The following is a 20659-nucleotide window of genomic DNA, read 5'->3' on the forward strand; positions in this document are numbered from 1 at the left end:
AAGCATTATGTCAGCATTTATAATTTAATAATGGTGATTTTGGGAAATGTTTATGATCTAAAAACCACACTTTCCCCCAAATATACTGTGTAGATTTTCATTGAACATAATCATTGTTTACTTCTTTTAAAAATAAACATTATTGTTGCTAATACTGTATGTAGTGTGTGCCTTATGAAGACATTGCATAGCAGTGTAACATGTACTTTGGAAATGCCTCCCTACGGTCTTCTTTCTGGGCCACCCCATTGCCAGTTTTCCTATTGCATCAACCCCCAGGAATCTTTGTTATAATTAAAAATACTGTTTTTCTTTTATGTGTATAAATATTTGCCTGAACATCCATGTGTGCATCATTTGTATACCTGGTGCCACAGAAGTCAAAAAATTGTGTCATATTCCCATGGAGTTGGGGTGACAGAAAGTTATGGGTCACCAGGAGGGTGCTTGGAACTGAATTTGGGTTCTGTGAAACATCAGGAAGTACCTTGAATGCAGAGATATCTTTCTAGCTCTGACTTTATTATACTTTGTGTGTACTTTTCAAATATTGTGTTTACTTCCTATAAAACAAAATGTATTGTTGTAAAAGATGAAATGATAAAAGGGAAGCCTCTATCACTTCCCTAATGTTGTTTCTCCCTCTTGGAATTAACTGTAAAATAAAAGTTTTCATTTTGTTTAATAATACAAACAACTCCACATGAAAGTGGCTGTTCTTAAGCTTACATATTACTCTCATATAAGTAGGAGGAATTTTCCCCATGATTTTCCTTCTAATATGAGAACTCACCTGCATGGTTGCCGTTTCCTCCTTCCTTGGATCAACACTTGCTTTGGTTACTCATTGTGGCTGCAGATCTTCCAGATGTACATTCTTCTATTTAAATACCAGTGTTATATGGTAATTAGACATCCTAGTAATAAATAATTCTGTTCTGAATACTAGAAATTTTAGGCTTATATAATCTTTTATTCTTTTAAATACCAGATATTTAAAAGTGTAAAAATTGGTGTAATAGATGCAATCTGCTCTTATTTAACTGGTGAGGGTGAGGCCATCTCAAATTTTAGGTTAAAATGATCCATTGATTCTATATAAATGGATGCTTATCTGTTAGGAAAATTGTAGATAAGATATGGTTTAAAGCTTCTAAAGAACCTTAAACTATAACAAAAGCAAAAGGTCTTCTTTGTATATTTTAATGGTATTTCTCCAATTGTTTCTAATTCTCCAGCCTCACCATGTGATCCCACATTCATCTTGAGCTGTGCTCCCTGCAATGTGATCTGCTCCATTATTTTCCAGAATCGTTTTGATTATAAAGATCAAGATTTTCTTAACTTTATGGAAAAAGTAAATGAGAATGTCAGGATTCTGAGCTCTCCCTGGTTGCAGGTGAAGTAAAGATATTTTTTTCTGGGAACAGCCTATAAGGTCAAATTCATCCTCACAGGTCAAATTCAATATGGACCAGACACCATGGTTCTGAACAACATATTATGGAAAGAATATATGGAAGGTGGATCTAAGCCCTTTGATATACAAATAGCAAAGCTGAAGGGCAAATTTCAGGTTGGCTAAAGACTAATAGTTCCCTATCAATTTCCATTTGATGTTCACAGAACTGTTTGTATAAAAGATTGCATTCAAATCTAGAAGTGTTGCCAGTTGTTCACAGAAAATTATTCTATGAATAGTTCTTATCTTCTTTTCTATCATTAATCATATATATCCTCATCATATTAGTAGGCAGGAATATTTTAGTATAGAAAGAATATTCTCTTAAAGGATAAATAATATTAATGACAATGAACTCTGCCAGGAAACACTGGGTAGTTTTAGTGGTTTGATGGGTCAGTTGGAATCCTAGTTGACAAACAGACAGGTAGAAAGCACAGGGTGAGTGATTTAATGCTGTGTGGCCCACATCCATCTTCTCAGAGTTGTCCTAGGCACAAGTGTCACCTCCTGAACTCTCCATAAAGAATGGCTGTGATCTGGGCACTAAGGGAAAAAGGCACCAGGCAGTCAGACACTACGATGTTAAGCAAATGTCAGGTGGGCTAAAGACAGAGACTTAGAATGGTTCATGTCCTGTGGAAAGAGACACAGGTGAAGAGGTGAAGCAGTGCAGAGAGGGCTGAAGAGTGTGGCTTGATTTCTTCCAGGGCCATAGTGATGTCTGAGCCCCAGCTGCTTCCAGGGTCCATGTCTGGGTTCATGGCCTTGTTGTGCAGCCATGGTCGGTGTTGATGTCCATAGCTCCTGTTAACACTGAAGGCCATGAGGAAAGGGCTGCACAGGCTTGGTCCTGACACACATTGGCTGCAACACTACAAAGAGTGGGCCATGTACCTCTTCTGGGAAGCAAAGTGGAAATGATCCTGTTGATAGGGGTGTTGCCTGACTCTCTTCACTACTGTTGTCACCTAAAACCTGTAAATGACAATGATTTACATCATAATTCAGTCTTGGAATAAATGGAATAAGCCATAAACCAATCTTCATAAATATGCTTTCTACTGAAAAGTATTCATGAATGTGGAAATTTGATCATAATCTTTTATCATTTGGGCAGGAATCTCACCCCTCATCTCTCTACTATCATAGAGAATTGCTACACACATGAAATAAAACACTTCTTCCTTTTGTGGGACACTATTTTTCATTCACATGTGAAGCTATAAACCCATGTTTGTCTTGCTATGTATTATGTATATGTGTATTTCCTCATATCTGTTCCTTTAAAAAGTTTTTTTGGCAAGAGCTGGAGAGATGGATCAGTGGTTAAGAATGTGTGTCGATCTTCCAAATGACCTGGGTCCAAATTTTAGCATCCATGTTAGGTGGCTCAAAACCACCAGCTTCCGAGGATCTGATATCTTTGGCTTCCAAGGTACCCACACATATATGGCACATTCATGTATGCATGCATACACATACCACACACACCACTAAATGTATAACAGTTTATCTTATCAAAAATGTCTTTTATTTTGTAGGTCTGCAATAATTTCCCTTCACTAATTGACTACTGTCCAGGAAGTCATCACACAATAACAAAAAATGTCAATTACATCAAAAATTACCTTACAGAGAAAATAAAAGAACATCAGGAATCACTGGATGTTGCAAACCCTCGGGACTTTATTGATTATTACCTGATTAAACTAAAGCAGGTAAATTGTTATTATAAATTTTGTTTATTGTTTAGCATTTTGTGGTTTGTTGAACACTAAAATGTTTATGGTTTAAATCAGTTATAAATTGAAAAATAAAGACCCAGATACTGATATAGGGGTTCAAACTTCAAGCTAAATATCAGAAAGGCAAAGCAGCTTGCCACTAGCTTCTTACCTCTACCTCAGGCTGAATGGGCTGATCCTGTCTCCATTAGCTGAAGCAGCTTTATTAATCAACAATAAGAGAAACAGATATTCACAGCACACAGAAGGACATCTCCATCATCTACTCTCTTCTGTCTACATAAAAATTAAGGTTTTAACTGATATGAAAATTATATATAACAAAACAGTTATCAAGAAAGAATTATAGTTACAAAATTTACTCCACTAATATTTGGCAAAATTTAAGGAAAATATTCTATCATCCTATTTTTTGAGTCTAAACTTTTATGTGTAACACTCTTTTATTATAACTAGGAAAAACCATAACCATAACTATCTGTCTTCAACTCCATCAAAGACCCCAGAAGGATAATATATAAACTCTAGAATGAAGCATTTTGGAGAGAACTATACCCACATTCCTACATACTGTTCATAAACGTTTGCTTTCATTTAAATAGGGTTAGTTACAAGTGGTTAATGATCACAGTCAGTCTCTTTCTAAAGAAATGAAGTATGTTGTAGAAATGAATACTTTGCATTGTATGGATTTTGGTTTATTGATACAAATTAAAGGTCATTTTTGTTATATGTATATTTCTACTCTTGTTTCAGTATTGTGTTTCTACAGTTTATTTAAAATGTAATGTAGACTTAAATACAGATTATAGATAGTCACTCAAATAGTTATGTTACTTAAGTTTTCTAGATATACAGACATATATTTCAAATGGATAGGTTTTCTTCAAAACCGTTCAAAGACATACATAACATGGCATTTAAAATGGTTTATTAGGGTTTTACACAACAATGAGGCACAAGTGCTCTTGCCAACTGCACTTTGCTGCAAAGAAAGGAGAAAGTACTGGCTTCTTGCAATTGTATAAAATCTTGGACATACATCTAAATTCATCTTGTTTCAGTGCTTCTTTCTTTGCAGCAAAATTCATTTTCACAACTTAATAGCACAATGTACTTATTCCTCATACATGGTTTGGTCACCCATTATCATTAAAAATGTCTGACCCCCCAACAATATGTACAAAAATATAAAATGTAAATAAAAATATAAACAAAGTTTCCTTTTAAAGTATTTTTAGGGAAAAAAGCAAGGCCTTGGAAGCTTTGGTTCTTTTTCCCTCCCGTGTTGCAAATTCATGTTGTGGTTTGGGTGGGGTGGTGGAGAGCACATGACATCTGTGGGTGGCACTGCCTGCTAAGGGCGGGGCCTGCTCCTGTACTCGAAGGTGACCACGTTTAAATTCTGAGACAGGAAGTGGAGGGTGAATAGGTCACAGTGGCCTTAAATTTAGCTTTTCCTTTCTGCAATCTAGTCATCTTTATCGGTCTTCTGCTTTTTGGTGTCAACATCATCACCCTCATCACCTTCAGCTACCTGCTTGCCTGTAGAAGCCCCAGCTTCCTCATCTTCATCTCCATCCTCTTCCTCACTGTGCCTTCCTCCTCCTCCTCCTTCTCTTCCTCCCCACTGTCTTCCTCTTCTTCGCCTACCTCATTGTCAGCCTCCTGCTCCCCATTTTCCTCATTAGCATTCCCATTGGCCAGTGCATCTCTTCCATTCTTTGCCTCCTCCACAACTTCCTTCTTCTCCTTCAAGTCCTGGGTTTTTACTGAGTGAAGCGTACAGTTTTCGTACAGGCTGACACAGTCAGTGCAAATTCTTATGTTCATCTGTGCTTTTGTATCCAGAAAACAGTGCTTCCTTGATGTTATTGATCACTGATGGCTCTTAAAATTTCTGACCCCTCTTCTCCAAAGATACTTTATTCATTTGGGGAGGAGTGTGTCATGATTTAGGAATGATCAGGTAACAATACTTTGTTCTCTGCACATTGAGCAGTTGGGTGTCACTATTAAGTGCCATCTTCTGTAAGGAGAAGTTTCTCTGATGAAAAAGTAAGAGAGTTATCATCTATGGATATAGTAGTATATCATTAGGAATAATTTTAACACTATGCCCATTAGTCCATTAAAATAATAGATTTGATCACCAAGTATAAACCCCTTTAACTGTGGCAGATATGGATCCTACCTAAAGAAGTGGGCCTTAGATCCAATCAGAAAGTGGTTGTTTGCCCCCATGAAATTGGAGTAACTATTGTTCTAGTGGGCATTACTTATCAGGCCCGACATTGTTGTAACTTGCAGGTTCACAACTGGGTGAAACTGAGAATAACTTTTCTCCTACAGTAGCACACATATCACATTCCAGAAACACAAATACTAGTCAATAGGGATGAAGGTTCTTGATGAGTAGCTGATTGATTTCCTCATGTTCTGTGACTGAAATAGATAATGTCATAAAGATAGGGTTTTACTGTCAAGTTCTGGAGAGTAACCAAGAATATTGGCCATGACTTAAGGATATATGTGGCTCTACTGGCCAATGGCTCAAAAAAGATGTATATAATCTTTTACTGGTCCTGGGGCATGTATCCCAACATTATACCTTCCACACATTCTTCTTCATATGGCTTTGATAGGAGAAAACAGAAATTGAATAAAATGTTTCCATTATGTTTTTAAGGCATAAAAGAACAAAACTATATATGCAGAAAATCACATCAATGCAAGAGTTAAGCTAGTAAGGCCTTAGGGTGAAATTGAGAGTTATAAAAATCTGTGCCATAGTCTTTGAAATAATATGCTAGTTTCTTCTCTACTCTACATTTCAGGATCTTTGTTGGCAATAATATAAAACAAAAAATTTTTTGTTGTCTTATTATAAAAAAAAACTTGTACATAAATAAAACATCAAATCAAATTAACTAGACCCAAAGTCTATACAACTCAGAAAACTATACAGGTAGAAGCACCATTTGGCATGGAAACTATGGAGTACATCTTTAAATTTTACACTTTCAGTAACAAATATATAAGCATGTGTGACACTGTAGAACCATTGTAATCAGAAGTGCTAATAAATAATTTATAAAATTATCGCATCAAATTATTCTTAGTCGAACCACAATCAACAATCTGAACTTTCACTTAAAAATCTGGCAATCACTGTGAATGATCTGTTTGGTGCTGGGACAGAGACAACAAGCACAACGCTGAGATATGCTCTCCTGCTCCTGCTGAAGCACCCACATGTCACAGGTAAGGACACAGATGGTGACCCACAGCGTTCCTGTCTGATGATGGAAAGACACTTGTATTGTCATGTGTGTTGTTATTCTTAGAAAAGTCTCAGTCCTTCACTGCCTGTGCCACTCACTGACTATAATGAAGAGAGTGACCAAGACAAATGGACTCTGGTTGTCAGAAAACCAATCTAATTCTGCTAAGTGTCTGAGTTCTCTGAAGCTAACAAAGTTAAAGTCCTAGAATTCTGCATGTCAGAGCCCTTTTTGTTTCTTATTCCATGGACATGAGCAGCAGCGTCTATTATCCACATAAAAGGAATAATCAGCACTTCTTGTTTTTTACCACCTTAATGGAAAAAAAATTCATGTATTCATCAGAATGGATTCAAAACCTCCACTCAAGATAGGATCATAGATTTTTAAGACTGAATAGAAGCACAAAACCTTTCAGGGAGATTCTTCAGTCACGTGTCAACTATTATGATCAAAACTACACCAGAATTCTCCAGATCAGCTGGCTTCTTATAACTTTATAAAAATAAAAGGCAAATGAGACATTCAGGTGTGCCATAACTTTTATCCAATTTTCCATTTCATCATGATACTTTGAGAATGTTTTTTTCAACTAATATCTAAAGTAAAATCACAGGAAATCATGGGCTCCAGGAGTCTAAATGGCCCTTGTGTGAATGTGAGTGTATCAGAAAGGTTGCTGGTACCAGGTCTGGGAAGCTCCTAATTCAATATTTACCATGTAAGTGCTGTAGGGTTTTTACAAAAACGTGAGAGACGAAAGAGAAACAATTTGTAGTATAACGGTCCTTTTAATTGAGTTTGTATTCCCAGCATTTAAAAATATCTACTTAAATTTTCACTATAATTCTAACTCAAGAAATGGAAATTTACAAACCAATAAGAATGTATCCATTTATCAAGAGACTGCTAATAATGGAAAATAATAATAATGTTCATGATAATAAATAATGCTTATATAATTACAATTATTCTAGCAATGAATATTAGTATAACAAAGTATTAAAATCCAATCTGCTGTCTTTCCCATTTCATTGAAAATGTTTTTTCTCCCATAATTAGGATTATGGTTTTTCCTCCTTTTATTTCTTCCTGCTCCTCCCCATCTCCTCTCACATCCAAATGCCCTTCTTTTCTGCCTCTTATTAGAAAAAAGTAGGCTTCTCAAGAATAATATATAATACAATAAATATATAACACAAAAATAACACATCAGAAGTGGACAAAACAAACAGAGGAAAAGAACACAAGAGAGGCATAGGAAAAAGACACCCAATCATTTATATATCAATGAATCCCATATAAGCACTAAACTGGAAACCATACTATATATGTATAAGACCTAGTGCAGACCTACACAGACCCTGTGCATGCTGCCTCAGTCTCTGTGAGTTCAAACGTCCTTTGATTATTTTGACTTTAGAGGGCTTTATTTTCTTAATATTCTCCATCCCCTCCTGTTCTTACACTTTCTGCCTCCTATACTACAGTGTTCCCTGATCCCCGAGGTGAGGGGTTTGATGGAGATATTCATTCCATTTAGGGCTAAATATTTCAAGGTCTGTTACATTCTACACAGTATCTAGTTAAGGGTTTTTGTATTTGTTGCCATCTGCTGCAAGGTAATGCTTCTCTAAGATGGCTGAGCAAGATATTGATCTATGACCATAGCAGAATGTCATAAGGAGTCATTTAGTTGCTATGTTTTTGTTGTTTGTTTTTATTTTTAGAAAAGAAATATGTTGTTTTACAATAGGTTCCTGGGCTATCTATTATTCCATTACTGGCCACCCAGTTTCCGGAATGAGTTTCATACTGTGGAGTAGGCCCTGATTCAGATCAGTTCTTGGTTGGTTACTCCCACAAGTTTTGTGCCACGTTTGTCCTAGCATATCTTGCAGGCAAGACACCATTGTTGATCACAGGGTTTGTGGCTGGGTTGGTGTTTGTTTCTCTTTTGATAGTATGCAGAGTACATTCTTCTACTAAGATGCTGGAGCACAGGAGTAAAGTTCTATATAGGAACCAGCTTGACTTCTCCATGTTCACAGAGTTGTGTAGGTGTTACTTCAGCAATGGGGTCTTGCTGTCAGTTTGTGGGGAGCAACCCATTGGCTTGACAGCAGTCTAGGTTGTTTGGAGATTTCACAAGATTCCTCTAACCAACAACTCAAAAAGCTGTAACCTAACCCTATTACTAGCAGTTTCATTGGATGACAAGGGATGTTCAGTTGGGGGTCTGTCTCCTCATTATCTGGCTATTTCATTTAGACCACCTTTACATATGTTTCAAATATATATATTTAGGAGGTTTCTACTGTGCTAAGATTCCATACTATCCCTCAAAAGGGATTTTAACTGTCTCTCCCTGTATTCCCTCCTTCATTCCTGTCTCCACTTGCCACTTAATTCCCACCATATATCCATAATTATCTGTTCTACCTCCTTTTCCTAACAAGATCTATCTTTCCTCCATAGTCCTTTACTTACATCTAACCTTTGTGGGTCTACAGATTTCAGCTTGGTTATCATTGATTTAACAGCTATTATCCACATTAGTGGACACATACTTTATTTGTCCTTCTGGGTCTGGATTATATCATTCAGGGTGTTTTTTTCTTGTTTCATCCATTTACCTGAGGATTTCATGATTTTATTCTTTTTTAATGGCTGAGAAATACTCCATTGTATAAATGTATCACTTTTATTCTTTTAAAAGAATCCATTCTTCTGTTTAGTGACATCTACATTGTTTCTAATTCCTGGATATTATGAATAATGCAGCAATGAACATGACTGAACATGTGTTTCTGTGATAGGATGAAGCAATTGTTAGATGAATGCCCAGGAGTGGTACAGCTGTATCATGGTGTAGCTTGGTTTCCACCTTCCTTAATGCCTGTCACACTAATATCCATAGTGGCTGTACAGGTGTGCATTCCCACCAACAATGCACAAATATTCCTGTAAATCCACATCCTCACCAGCATGAGCCGGCAGTTTTTAAAAACTGATATTCTCCATTCTGTTGGGTGTAAGATGAAATCTCAAAGTAGTTTTGATTTGCATTTCTCTGATAACTAAAGTTTTTGATCATTTTTTCTTAGTTTCTTTAAGTTTTTCTCAGCTATTTGAGTCTCACCTTTTAAGAATTCACTGCTTATATCTCTACCCCATTTATTAATTGGGTTATTTGTTCTTTTGATATCTTATTTTTTAATTCTTTATATATTTTGGATATTAGCCCTCTATTGGATGTGTATCTGGCAAAATCTTTTCTCATTCTGTAGACTGCCATTTTGTCCTAATGATGGTGTCTTTTGCCACACAAAGCTTTTCAGTTTCAAGAGGTCCCAATATGCTAGTGGTAATGAAGTGAGGGTTAAAGGGAATGGTGTATGTGTTTTGCATGTACTTGTTAATATAGATGATATAGATATAACTGAAATTTTCATTTCTCCTATCTGAAAGACATAAATGTTGTACTTATGTGGGCATATAAGAAACAGTAATTTTACAAATATGAATATATTTCAGCAGTAGTTGAATAGGATGAAGTTGTTCAATACAGGGTGTAAGAACAAAAAGAAGAGTCTTTTAAATTGTACACATACAATACATACATATGTTCATAAATATACATACCTTAGAATGTGACTGTAAGAGAACATTGTATTTAGACAGAGATTTAGTATCTGACTTCTCATGTCCTTTACCCCAGACTAAAGCATGATGACTAATTATATTGTTTTCCTTGATACTTTTAATTACTTATACTTCACTTGCTATTATGGCTACTAAATAATAATTATATGCTGATCTATCATAATATTAATATAGAAAGATAGTGATATAAACCCACAACACAGAATTTTTGTAAATATATATATATATATATATATATATATATATGTTTTTACACTTGAATGAAATAATGAACATTTATAATTCCCTTAGAACACCTACATTATGCTGTATATGACCTGACATTGTACCAAACATGTCACATTTCTATTCCCTCATTTCTCGCTGTAACCAACCAGCTAAAGTCCAGGAAGAGATTGATCAAGTGGTTGGCAGACACCGAAGTCCCTGCATGCAGGACAGGAGCCACATGCCCTACACAGATGCCATGATTCATGAAGTCCAGAGGTTCATAGACTTCATCCCCACCAACCTGCCCCATGCGGTGACCTGTGACATTAAATTCAGGGGCTACTTCATCCCCAAGGTAAGCTTGTCTCTTCTCTGCTGCATCTCTGCCCTCTTGATGCTCCCAGGTTCACAGGTTTGTTCCAGTCCTCTGAGCCACCCAAGGGCTGATGTGGTTTGTACTACTCCATGATCTGGAGGGCAGTGCTGCTACAGGTACAGAGATACCTGGCAATGATACTTCCACATTTGCTCTCTCTTCCAAACACTGTTGCGCAAAGCTTAATTATTTTCATTTGAATGTTTGAGCATTTTGTCAAATTCCCAAAAGTCTTTGCTAGATTTTCATCATTATGAGAAAAAATCTTCAAATTTGAAAAAATTGCTATTCTGAATTCTTCAACTGCTTAACAAGGCTACTTCAATCATTTATTTGTGATACTGATTTCTTTGCTATATTTCTTTTCTATAATATAGCCTGCAAATGTCTTCTTAGAGGTTTCCTGAATTACTAATGTCTGCTATTATTTCTCTAGTGTCTCTGGTGTTCTTTCCATCTGCTTAATGAAAACAATTTATGTAACTATTCCTGTAAATATATGTGGAATTTGAAGGTGTTATGTGGGCTAATAATTTTCTAGGTACTCTTCATATTCCTGAAGTTGCCCTTCAGTTTGATGAATTGCAAGACAGTGATGAACAGACCTGGTTGCAGTAGGCATCAGAGTAGGCAGAGTTTTCCTGCCCTGACTTTGATCCCAAATAACCAGCAGCCACTTCCCAAATAAGAGACTTGGAAACTTAATAGTAATCGTAAATGCTCAGTCATTATCTCAGGCTTGCTACTACCTAACTCTTACATTTAAATTAACCCACATGACTTATCTATGCTTTGCCACTTGGATAGCGGCACGTTAACTCATTTTCTCCACATCCTGCTTCCTCAGTGACTGGCTGGCATGTCCTTTGACTCTGCCCTACTCGTTCCCATCATTCTCCTAATTTGGGTGTCCCACCTATAACTTCTGCCTGCTTACTGGTCAATCAGCTTTTTAATAAATCAATCAGAGTGACAAATCTTCACAGTGTGCAAAAGGATTATTCCACAGCATATTGCTTGCCATATTTCTGATGAGAATGACAATTGCAACTTTAATATCTCCCTATCAAGTTTGATGTTTTAGGAATACAAAGGTAGTTGTGTAAACCAGATGAAAATTTTTGGTCTGATTTACTTAAGTATATAAGAGATAATTTATTGTGGAGCCAATTATGTATGAGCATGGCCCATGAACACAGATTTTAATTTTGAGATGAATTTTATTCACAAAAGTCTGTCCATTCTTTTCCAAATTGTTCACTGAACCCATTTTATGGTTCTATGTATTATTTCCTCCTTGATCACTGACTGTATGTGTTACAAACATGTATGTTCATTGGATTTTCTCCACCACATATTACTAATGATTTCAATATTAAGAATATTCTGTCCATAATTTTTCTTCTCATACTTATTAGAATTCTTATATTAAAACCAAGTTGTTGGCTTAAAACTAAGTTAAAAATACTCCCTGATGTGTTTCTGTTTGTACTTAACTTCATTTCTGTGGCTACTTTGTGCTACTTTGAAGACATTGTAAAACTTCTTATTGAGTGCCAGATACTACAGAAGAAAAATTCAGAATTTTTACATGAATATCTTCATTCATAAAGGATGAAGTTGGCCGGGCGTTGGTGGCGCACGCCTTTAATCCCAGCACTCAGGAGGCAGAGGCAGGTGGATCTCTGTGAATTCGAGGCCATCCTGGTCTCCAGAGAGAGTGCCAGGATAGGCTCCAAAACTACACAGAGAAACCCTGTGTTGAAAAACCAAAAAAGAAAAAAAAAGAAAAGGATGAAGTTACACTCTCTCTTGTATTTCTTCAGGGTGGGGTGGAACAAAAAGACATTAATAAGGTTCCAGTTACTAAGATCATGGGACTAACTTTTCCAGGCAGCAATGGGTTTTACTTTGTGATAACAGATTTAGTGTATGGGTTAGGTGGCCACTGTGCTCTATTTGGCTAAAGGACACTCCTGAGGTAAGACTATTGAGGTATCTGGCTAATATACAAAACTTATTTCTGTTTATGTCATTAGCCCAACTAATTGTACAACAAAGGACAAGATTGGAACATCTTAAATTTAAGGCCTTCATCGCTTCCTTGAGTTTAAGGCCCAGTTTGAGGAGAGTGTTGCCTCAGCTAAACTTATATCCCAGCATCCCTCTGCTGATGGATGCTATTATGACTAGTCTCTTTGGGGGTCTAGTCAAGTAGAATATAACATACTTTTACTTTATGAAACAACCTGTCTATATCACAGCTGATTCTCCCATCTAACAAGTAGGATAAGTGGGTATTTTTTTTTTATCAGAATGGAGCCACTGATCTCAGCAGAGCTAATAGGATAAGAAGGAATCAGTGATCTTTGCCATAATTGTTCTGGTAGATTTCAAGCATTCTAGTCCATAAGAACTGTGCTGCCCCTTTATAGACATTGTCATTATAGCAGAGAAGCAGTCACAGGCAATTGCTTATAAATATAATACATTCAAGTCCTATTGACACTAAAACTTAATTTTCACATAATTTACATGTTAGTAATAGTATTTTTAGTATTTAAAATTTAAACATTCTTAGTTTAGCCACATTCTAATTTGTGTGGCAACCCTATGAAAGCTTTTAGACTTTAGACCATGTTCCTGGCAACTTTGATATAATATAAGGTTGGTTTGTCTGCTAGCTGAAGAGACCTTGCCAGCACCAGCTCCCAAACAATTTCTGTGTATCTTCAGAAGTTGTATTGATTTAGCTGTCATCAGATCAGGACTTCATAACTTACCTTTCATCTTATTTGGATTTTATTTTATTTTCTCCCTATCCTCAAAATTCCATTCCTTACTTTTGTCCTAAAAAATAGTTCATCCTTCATTTCTGAGAAATATACATATGTGCATTTTTGTGTTTGTGATGTGTGTTCATATAGATAGACAGCATATATGACTGCACACCTCTACACTGTTACATAACCCTACATTTGCTTTCTTATCCTATAGATAGATAGATGATAAATAGATAGATAGATAGATTCTGTAAATGAGAAACAATGAATAGTATTTGTCCTTCCAAATTTTCCATATTGTTCTTAATGGTCTCTTATTATGTTCAAAATACTCAATGAACTATTCCATCTGGAACCTGGTTTGCATATATGTAGACAGATGTGATGAGCTATAGCAGACACTGTTCAGAGAAGCATGAGTCCAATCTGAAGGAAAGGAAGAAGAGATTCAGGAGTTTTAGTCCAAATACTCAAGTGAAATGTCACTGAAGGTGCTTTAGCCTTACCACTATGCCTGGCCTCAAACTCCTCCCTGTTCCTAATCTGTTTTGTGTTGAAATGTCCCGACAGTAATTTGAACCATACCCCTGCTATGGAGCTGAAAGTCAACTAGGCTATTTCCATAATGTGTTTCAGCTCTATGATTTTTTTTGTAACTTGATTTGTCTCTGTGTGTTGTTATAGGGAACAACAGTAATAACATCACTGTCATCAGTGCTGTATGACAGCAAGGAATTCCCCAACCCAGAGGTATTTGACCCTGGCCACTTTCTAGATAAGAATGGGAACTTTAAGAAAAGTGACTACTTCATGCCCTTTTCAGCAGGTAAGAGAAATTCATTTCCATGGATCCAGTGACATGAGAATCTGTGGAGGCTTACATAGTGGCCCCCCTAATAGCCAGCAGACTTGCAATGATCAAGGGTATGCCTTTCATTGTTGATGCATTGCCATGAAAAGAGATTCCTTCTCTGTCAGGATATGAAAATGAGGCTTTGATTGTTCATCCATTGTTCAAAATTGAGAAAGCTAGAGTGTAGACTATTTATTTTCTTCCTTTAGCTACATCAAAAAATACCAAAGAAAGCCAACTTCATTTACACTTTTCTCACTCCCCATGAAAATAGAGACATCATAACTTACATTCTTGTCTTTTTTTGCTGTCAATCACCTCCATGCTCAACTCTTGTAATTAACATGTCTCCAAAAGTACAGACAATTACTGAAGAGCCTCAAGAGCCCTTGGTGAACACCTGAATGAACAATACTTATCAAATGTCAATTGGACTAAAGAAATAAGAAAGTCTCCCAGATCTCTGGGTTATTGGGGATAAATCAGCACATTTATCTATCAAACCTTTTCTATTAAAGCCAAAAATGAAGCAACATTCTAAAACAAGACTTCCTAGTTGCTTCAAAAGGCACAAGTATTGGAGAATTGTAAGAAAAAAATCACATGTAACTAAAATAAGGTCATGAACCTTATTAGATCATAGCAGTTTGTGTTCCAATGAGTTTTTATTTATGGATGCTCAAATCTGAATTTCATAATAATTTTGTGTATCATGAAATGTGATTTTTGGAACAACTGAGAAACACAGAGACCATTTTTAGCTCACAGGCCACACAGAACAGATGGTGGGGCTGAATCTCAAGTGCAGTCACTTCCGAACTTCTGTTCTAAATAGTTTGTGATATTCATTTGCTGGCATGGATTTAGTGTCTACTTCCTTATTATATGAGAGCCATAACAAAAATTTTGCTTAAGCCTTTGTCTAAACTGCTGATGTATAAATTTTAAGACAAAAAATTTAAAATAATTTATATATTAAAATTAAATGCTAAAGAATCAAACTATCCAAATTTAATTTTTTTTCTTGATGTGACATCTATACAGCTCACACACACAGCATGACACGTGGCCTCACAACAGCACCGGGCTGCACTTCCATTTATGATACAGCAGGGACAAGGTGGCTGGGAAATACACATTTATATACTTCATGTAAATTAAAGGTGGCTACAAAATGCCCTAGAACAGCAAAGGCAAGACTTGGACCCACTGCCTGAACCATTTGTGTCTGACCTAAAAATGTACCTAGCTATCAAAAGTAGCCAGTTGGGGAATAGGCCATGTATAAAATAAGATCAGAGCATTTTTTACACAGTTCAGAATGCCAGAACCTTTGAAATCATCATGAGATGGTAGAGACATTGTCCGTGTGGCAGGACACGCTGCACAGATGATTGAGAACCCTGTTCTTTCTTATTCAGGGTGAGAGTAAGGGATATTGAGTCAACATCTTCCGTGTGCATGCTACCTTTGTATGTGTAGCTTCTGTCCTTGGTTTTGTTATTTTTGATAATGAACATAGAATCCCTCTTCCTCAGTCTCTCAAGCAGTCTGATTACACATGTGAAACTATCACACCCAGCTAAAAAGTATTTTTGAACTATGTCTTTCTTAAAAGTGTAAGTTAATTGAGCAACAAATTTGTTCCACCTTTTTCTTTTTGCCTAGTTGTCTGTCCTTTCATGTAGCCATCCTTCTACCAACCCATCCAATAATTTACCCTTCATTCATAGCCTCTGTGTCAGTTCCAAGTACAGTGATTCTCACATTTTCAAATGAGAATAATAATCTTTTTTTGATATTTTCCCCTAGGAAAACGGATGTGTGCAGGAGAGGGCCTGGCACGCATGGAGCTGTTTCTATTCCTGACCACCATTTTACAGAACTTTAAGCTGAAATCTCTGGTTCAACCGAAGGACATAGATACAACCCCAGTGCTAAATGGATTTGCTTCTCTGCCACCCCCCTTCCAGCTCTGCTTCATTCCTGTCTAAAGAAGATTAGACTTTCTGGCCTAAGCTCTGTTGTTTTCTGCAATCCCCTCTAGACCTTCATTCCATCAGGGACAAATTGTCCTTCCTCCCCTCTCATGTATTCCCAATCTGTCATATCCCAGGAAACACCTGTCAATAATTTTGAAATTTCTGGAGTCACTGCACAAATATATTTCTATTTTTTATTCTTTGCAACTGTTATTATCTGTTATTGTTTTGTTTAAAAAAAGAAGAAAAGAGAAATGCTGAGACAGACATAAGACTATAAGTTTATTATAAGGCCCAGCAGAATGGGGAGACTAAGAAGAGGAACAGGGGTAAATGGCTGACAGCCACGGCTGGTTGCCATAGAGAGACAGAGCGAGAGCATAGGAGGGGGACAGAGTAGAGCGGGGGATCAGAGAGCACAGAGAGCGGGAACAGAGGGAGGGGACAGAGAGAAGGAACAGAGAATGTAAATGGGCAGGGGCCTGTCTTTTAAAGGGGTCCTCTGCACCTGTGTGCAGACTTAGTTCCTATGAAACCTTGGGCTGACCAGGGTATTGCCTGTTTCACCAGGTAACAGGGGCAGGCCAGCATAATGCCTGAACCTTTCAATATCCCTTATGCTAATATGTATCTGGTCTTGAGCTAAAATAGAACTTTACTATTATATAGCTAATATAATAAGATAATTCACTGTCATTTTTCTTCTTCATGTTTTCAATAATAAATATATTTGATTTGTGTACTTGTTCTGAGACTAGTTTACAATTCAGGTAAGAAATGAAAGAAAATACAGTTCCCAACACATCATGCTGGTCCACATACTGTGAAGGGTAGAGAATGCAAGGGTAAGTGCTAGAGAGATATTTCATTCAATTAAGCGCTTGACACACAATCTGAAGACCTAAATCTAAACTCTGGTAGTGTATATAATGGCCAGGCATGGTGGTGTGTGCTTGTTATACCAACACTGGGGATACAGAACAAGAGATTCTTCAAGCCTAATTAGTGAGCCACATTTTCCAGTGAGAAACACTATCTCAAAAAATAAGCTTGTCATCTCCTGAGAAACAACATCCAAGGTTCACCTCTGACTTCCACATATGTGTATGTACATGTACATGCATTCTCTCACATACATGTATCTGATTTTGCACATATACCCACATACATACATGTAAAAACAGAATGTAAAGAGAAAGATACCAAACCTCTTTGGCTGAACATCACTTAGAATCACTGGAAGTACTTGAATTTGAAACAAGTAAACATTGTTCATGAGTAACTCCACCTTGTAGAGGATAAGTTGAGAGAGAATGTTTAGTAAAGAAGTAGAAGAAAAACTGGAGAGATGGCTCAGAGGTTAAAAGCCCTGGCTGTTCTTTCAGAGGTCAACCACATGGTGGCTCACAACCATCTGTAATGAGCTATGATGCCTTCTGGCACTGAGGCAAACATGCAGATAGAGTGCTGTATACATAATAAATAAATAAATAAATCTTTTTTAAAAAAGAAGTAGAAGAAGGCTTGGATATATGGTAATCCCTTCCATTTAACTCTCTGATGGCAGTAATTATAAAAGTCCCTATAAAACATCGGGATCTAAAGAGCCATTAGGTGGCCAATTTGACTTAGTATATGGGGCCTTACCTATAGAAGTCTACTGGAGGTGATAGTCTGGAAGAGGGATAAACCGTGGCCTTGAAGGCCGTGACTGGGGGTGCCCCTGATTCCAAGAACACTGGAAGGGTGTCAGACAATCAACAATCACTTCCACAGGTCCAAGGAAATGTTTACACTGACCAGGAGAAGGGTACCTTATCAAATCGTAGCCAGTATTGTGCAGGAGTCCAAGAAGGTGGGTAGATGGAAAGTGGCCTGATGATTTGGGATCAGGGTCCCCGAATGACTCTAGCTGCTGGTTGCCAGCTGCAGGCAGCAGGAGAAATTATGGAGAGAGCCTAAGCTAGTCATGACACCAAATGTTTTGCTGCAGCCTCGGGTGATGAAACAAGAACCACAAAACTCAATAAAACCCACGTGGAGTTTATTGGGGGAAGGGAACAAAGGAAGGGGTAGGTGTTGGCCAACCGGGAACAGGGATGGAAGGGGAAGGGGGGAACAGAAATGGAAGGGGGAAGAAGCGAAGAGGAAGGGGTGAACAGATGGGAGGTGCTCACTTAAAAGGGAAAGCTTGCACATGTGTACAGAGTCCTTATGCAGTCACATAACACATGATGTAACCACACAATATAGGGCCCTTTAAGCTGTCTAAATATCTGCCTGAATGCCACTTGTCAGGGGGCAGGGTCAGTATAATGTCTGAATCCTTACACTAATATCATGCTGAACAAACATAGCATATATGCAGAGGACCTAGGGCAGACCTATATAGGCTCCCTGGATGAACTCCTGTGAGCATTGGATAGTTGATTTTGTGAGCTGTGTTGTCTTGGTGTCTGTAGCAAGCTTTGTTGTTGGCCAGCAGCTCACAAGTAATGACAATGGAGACTCATTGTTAATTATTAAATCTTGGCCTGAATTTAGGCTTTCCTCATTAGGGCTTATAACTTAAATTCACTCATTTATACTAGCCTACATTTTGCCTTGTGTTTTTTTACCTTTCATTCTGTATATTGAACTCCCTCTATGTCTCATTGGTGTCACCTTGTGCCTTCATTATCTTTTCCCACTTCCCTGTTCTGTGCCAAGAAGACCTGCATATGCGTCTTGCCTAGGTATTGGCAGTTCAGGTTTTTATTACATCAATCACAGCAATACATTTTCAGACAGTGTAGAAATAACACACAGCAAGAAGCCTTCACCCTTTGACTCCTACAATCCTCCCTCCCCCTCTTCCACAGGACTCCCTGATAGAACTTCCAGATTCCTCACATTTGGCTGTGAGTTTCTGCATTTGCTCCCATCAGTTTCTGGATGAAGCCTCTCATGAAAATTATGCTAGACTCCAGTCTCTGAATACAGCAGAATATCATTAGTAATCATATCATTTACATTTTTTAGTCAGTCTTGTTGATTCTACCCAGTTCTTTGTGCTATCCGGATTCCCATTCGTAGCCTTACAGTGTCAGGTATGTGCTTCCCCTTAGGCATGGGCCTCAAATTAGAATAGTCATTGATTGGCCACTCCCACAAGTTATGCACCTTTCCCTCAACATATTACAGGAAGGACAAATTGTAGCTCGAACGTTTTTTGGCTTAGTTACCAGCTCAATACCTCTATTGAAGCCTTCCCTAGTGACAGAGGATAGCTGGTTCAAACTCATTAGCTCACTTTACTAGGAGTCTTCCCTACAATCAACCTTGTAGATTCCAGGAAATTTCCATTTCACTAGGTTTCTATCTCACCCATTAAATGCTACCTAATTCCAGTTGTCTCTCGCAGTACTCTTACCCTCCATCCCCTACTTAATCTCTTCTGTTTCCATCCCCAACTACCCTAGTCCACCCCAAAATCTATTCTATGTTCCTTCCCAGGGAGATACTTGATTGCCTCCTGAAGCCCTACTTGTTACTTAGCATCTCTTGGTCTGTCTGTGGATTACATCATGATTGTTCTTTACAGTTTATATCCATTTTATCTCATTTAAATGTTTAATTCTTTTGAAAATTTAGGTCTCTTCATCTATCAGACAAAATAGATATACACACAAGATTCTATTAGTTTTACTTTAATGAAGATAAAACAGACGATGAGAAATGGAGATGACAGCTTAATTCATGGAGTCGTTTTTCTTGTTGTTGTGTTTTTTATGTTTAATGTTTATTTGTACTTATGTTACATTTTATTTTATTAGTTCAAATTAGGAACAAGCTTTCTTCAGATGTCAATCCCTTCTCCATCTCCCTCCCCACCAACCCAACATCCCACCTGCACATAGCCATCCCCCCTCCACTCCCCAGGCAGGGTAGGGGCTAAAAAAGGGCTTCCCAAAGTCTGCCACATCATCCTGGGCCAGGACTAGGCCGATCCTCATGTGTCCAGGTCAAGAGAGCATCCCTTCACAAGGGATGGGCTCTCAAAATCCCTTCTTTTTTTAAGACTTACATATTTAATACAGTGTGTTACCTGTGTACAAATGGAAAAAAATTCAGTTCAACATTTCTAGACCAATATGGCTGTTAATATTTGTACAATGCCAACTCACCACAGTAAACTAGGATACTTTTTTCCAACCTTGACAGCACAGCTAAAGTTTAAATATATATATATATATATATATATAATATATATATATATATATATATGCAGTATGTTATGCAGCAGCAACAGCTTT

At 37.3% G+C, this 20659-nt stretch overlaps 1 protein-coding gene across 2 annotated transcripts in view; it reads left to right on the top strand.

Annotated features, from left to right (window-relative positions):
- The window catches only part of LOC100773851 (cytochrome P450 2C26), a 29087-nt gene extending 12711 nt beyond the window's left edge, over window positions 1–16376 (top strand). The window contains exons 4-9 of one of the 2 annotated variants that reach the window (XM_027407416.2): window positions 1239–1399; window positions 3007–3183; window positions 6333–6474; window positions 10538–10725; window positions 14214–14355; window positions 16195–16376. In XM_027407416.2, coding sequence (XP_027263217.1) covers window positions 1239–1399; window positions 3007–3183; window positions 6333–6474; window positions 10538–10725; window positions 14214–14355; window positions 16195–16376 — 992 coding nt within the window. The remainder of the gene's footprint in view (window positions 1–1238; window positions 1400–3006; window positions 3184–6332; window positions 6475–10537; window positions 10726–14213; window positions 14356–16194) is intronic. The other variant, XM_035441859.1, reaches the window with a different exon arrangement.
- The last annotated feature ends 4283 nt before the right edge of the window (window positions 16377–20659 follow it).

Source organism: Cricetulus griseus, chromosome 3 (genome assembly GCF_003668045.3).
Source record: "Cricetulus griseus strain 17A/GY chromosome 3, alternate assembly CriGri-PICRH-1.0, whole genome shotgun sequence".
NCBI classification, from domain to species: Eukaryota; Metazoa; Chordata; class Mammalia; order Rodentia; family Cricetidae; genus Cricetulus; species Cricetulus griseus.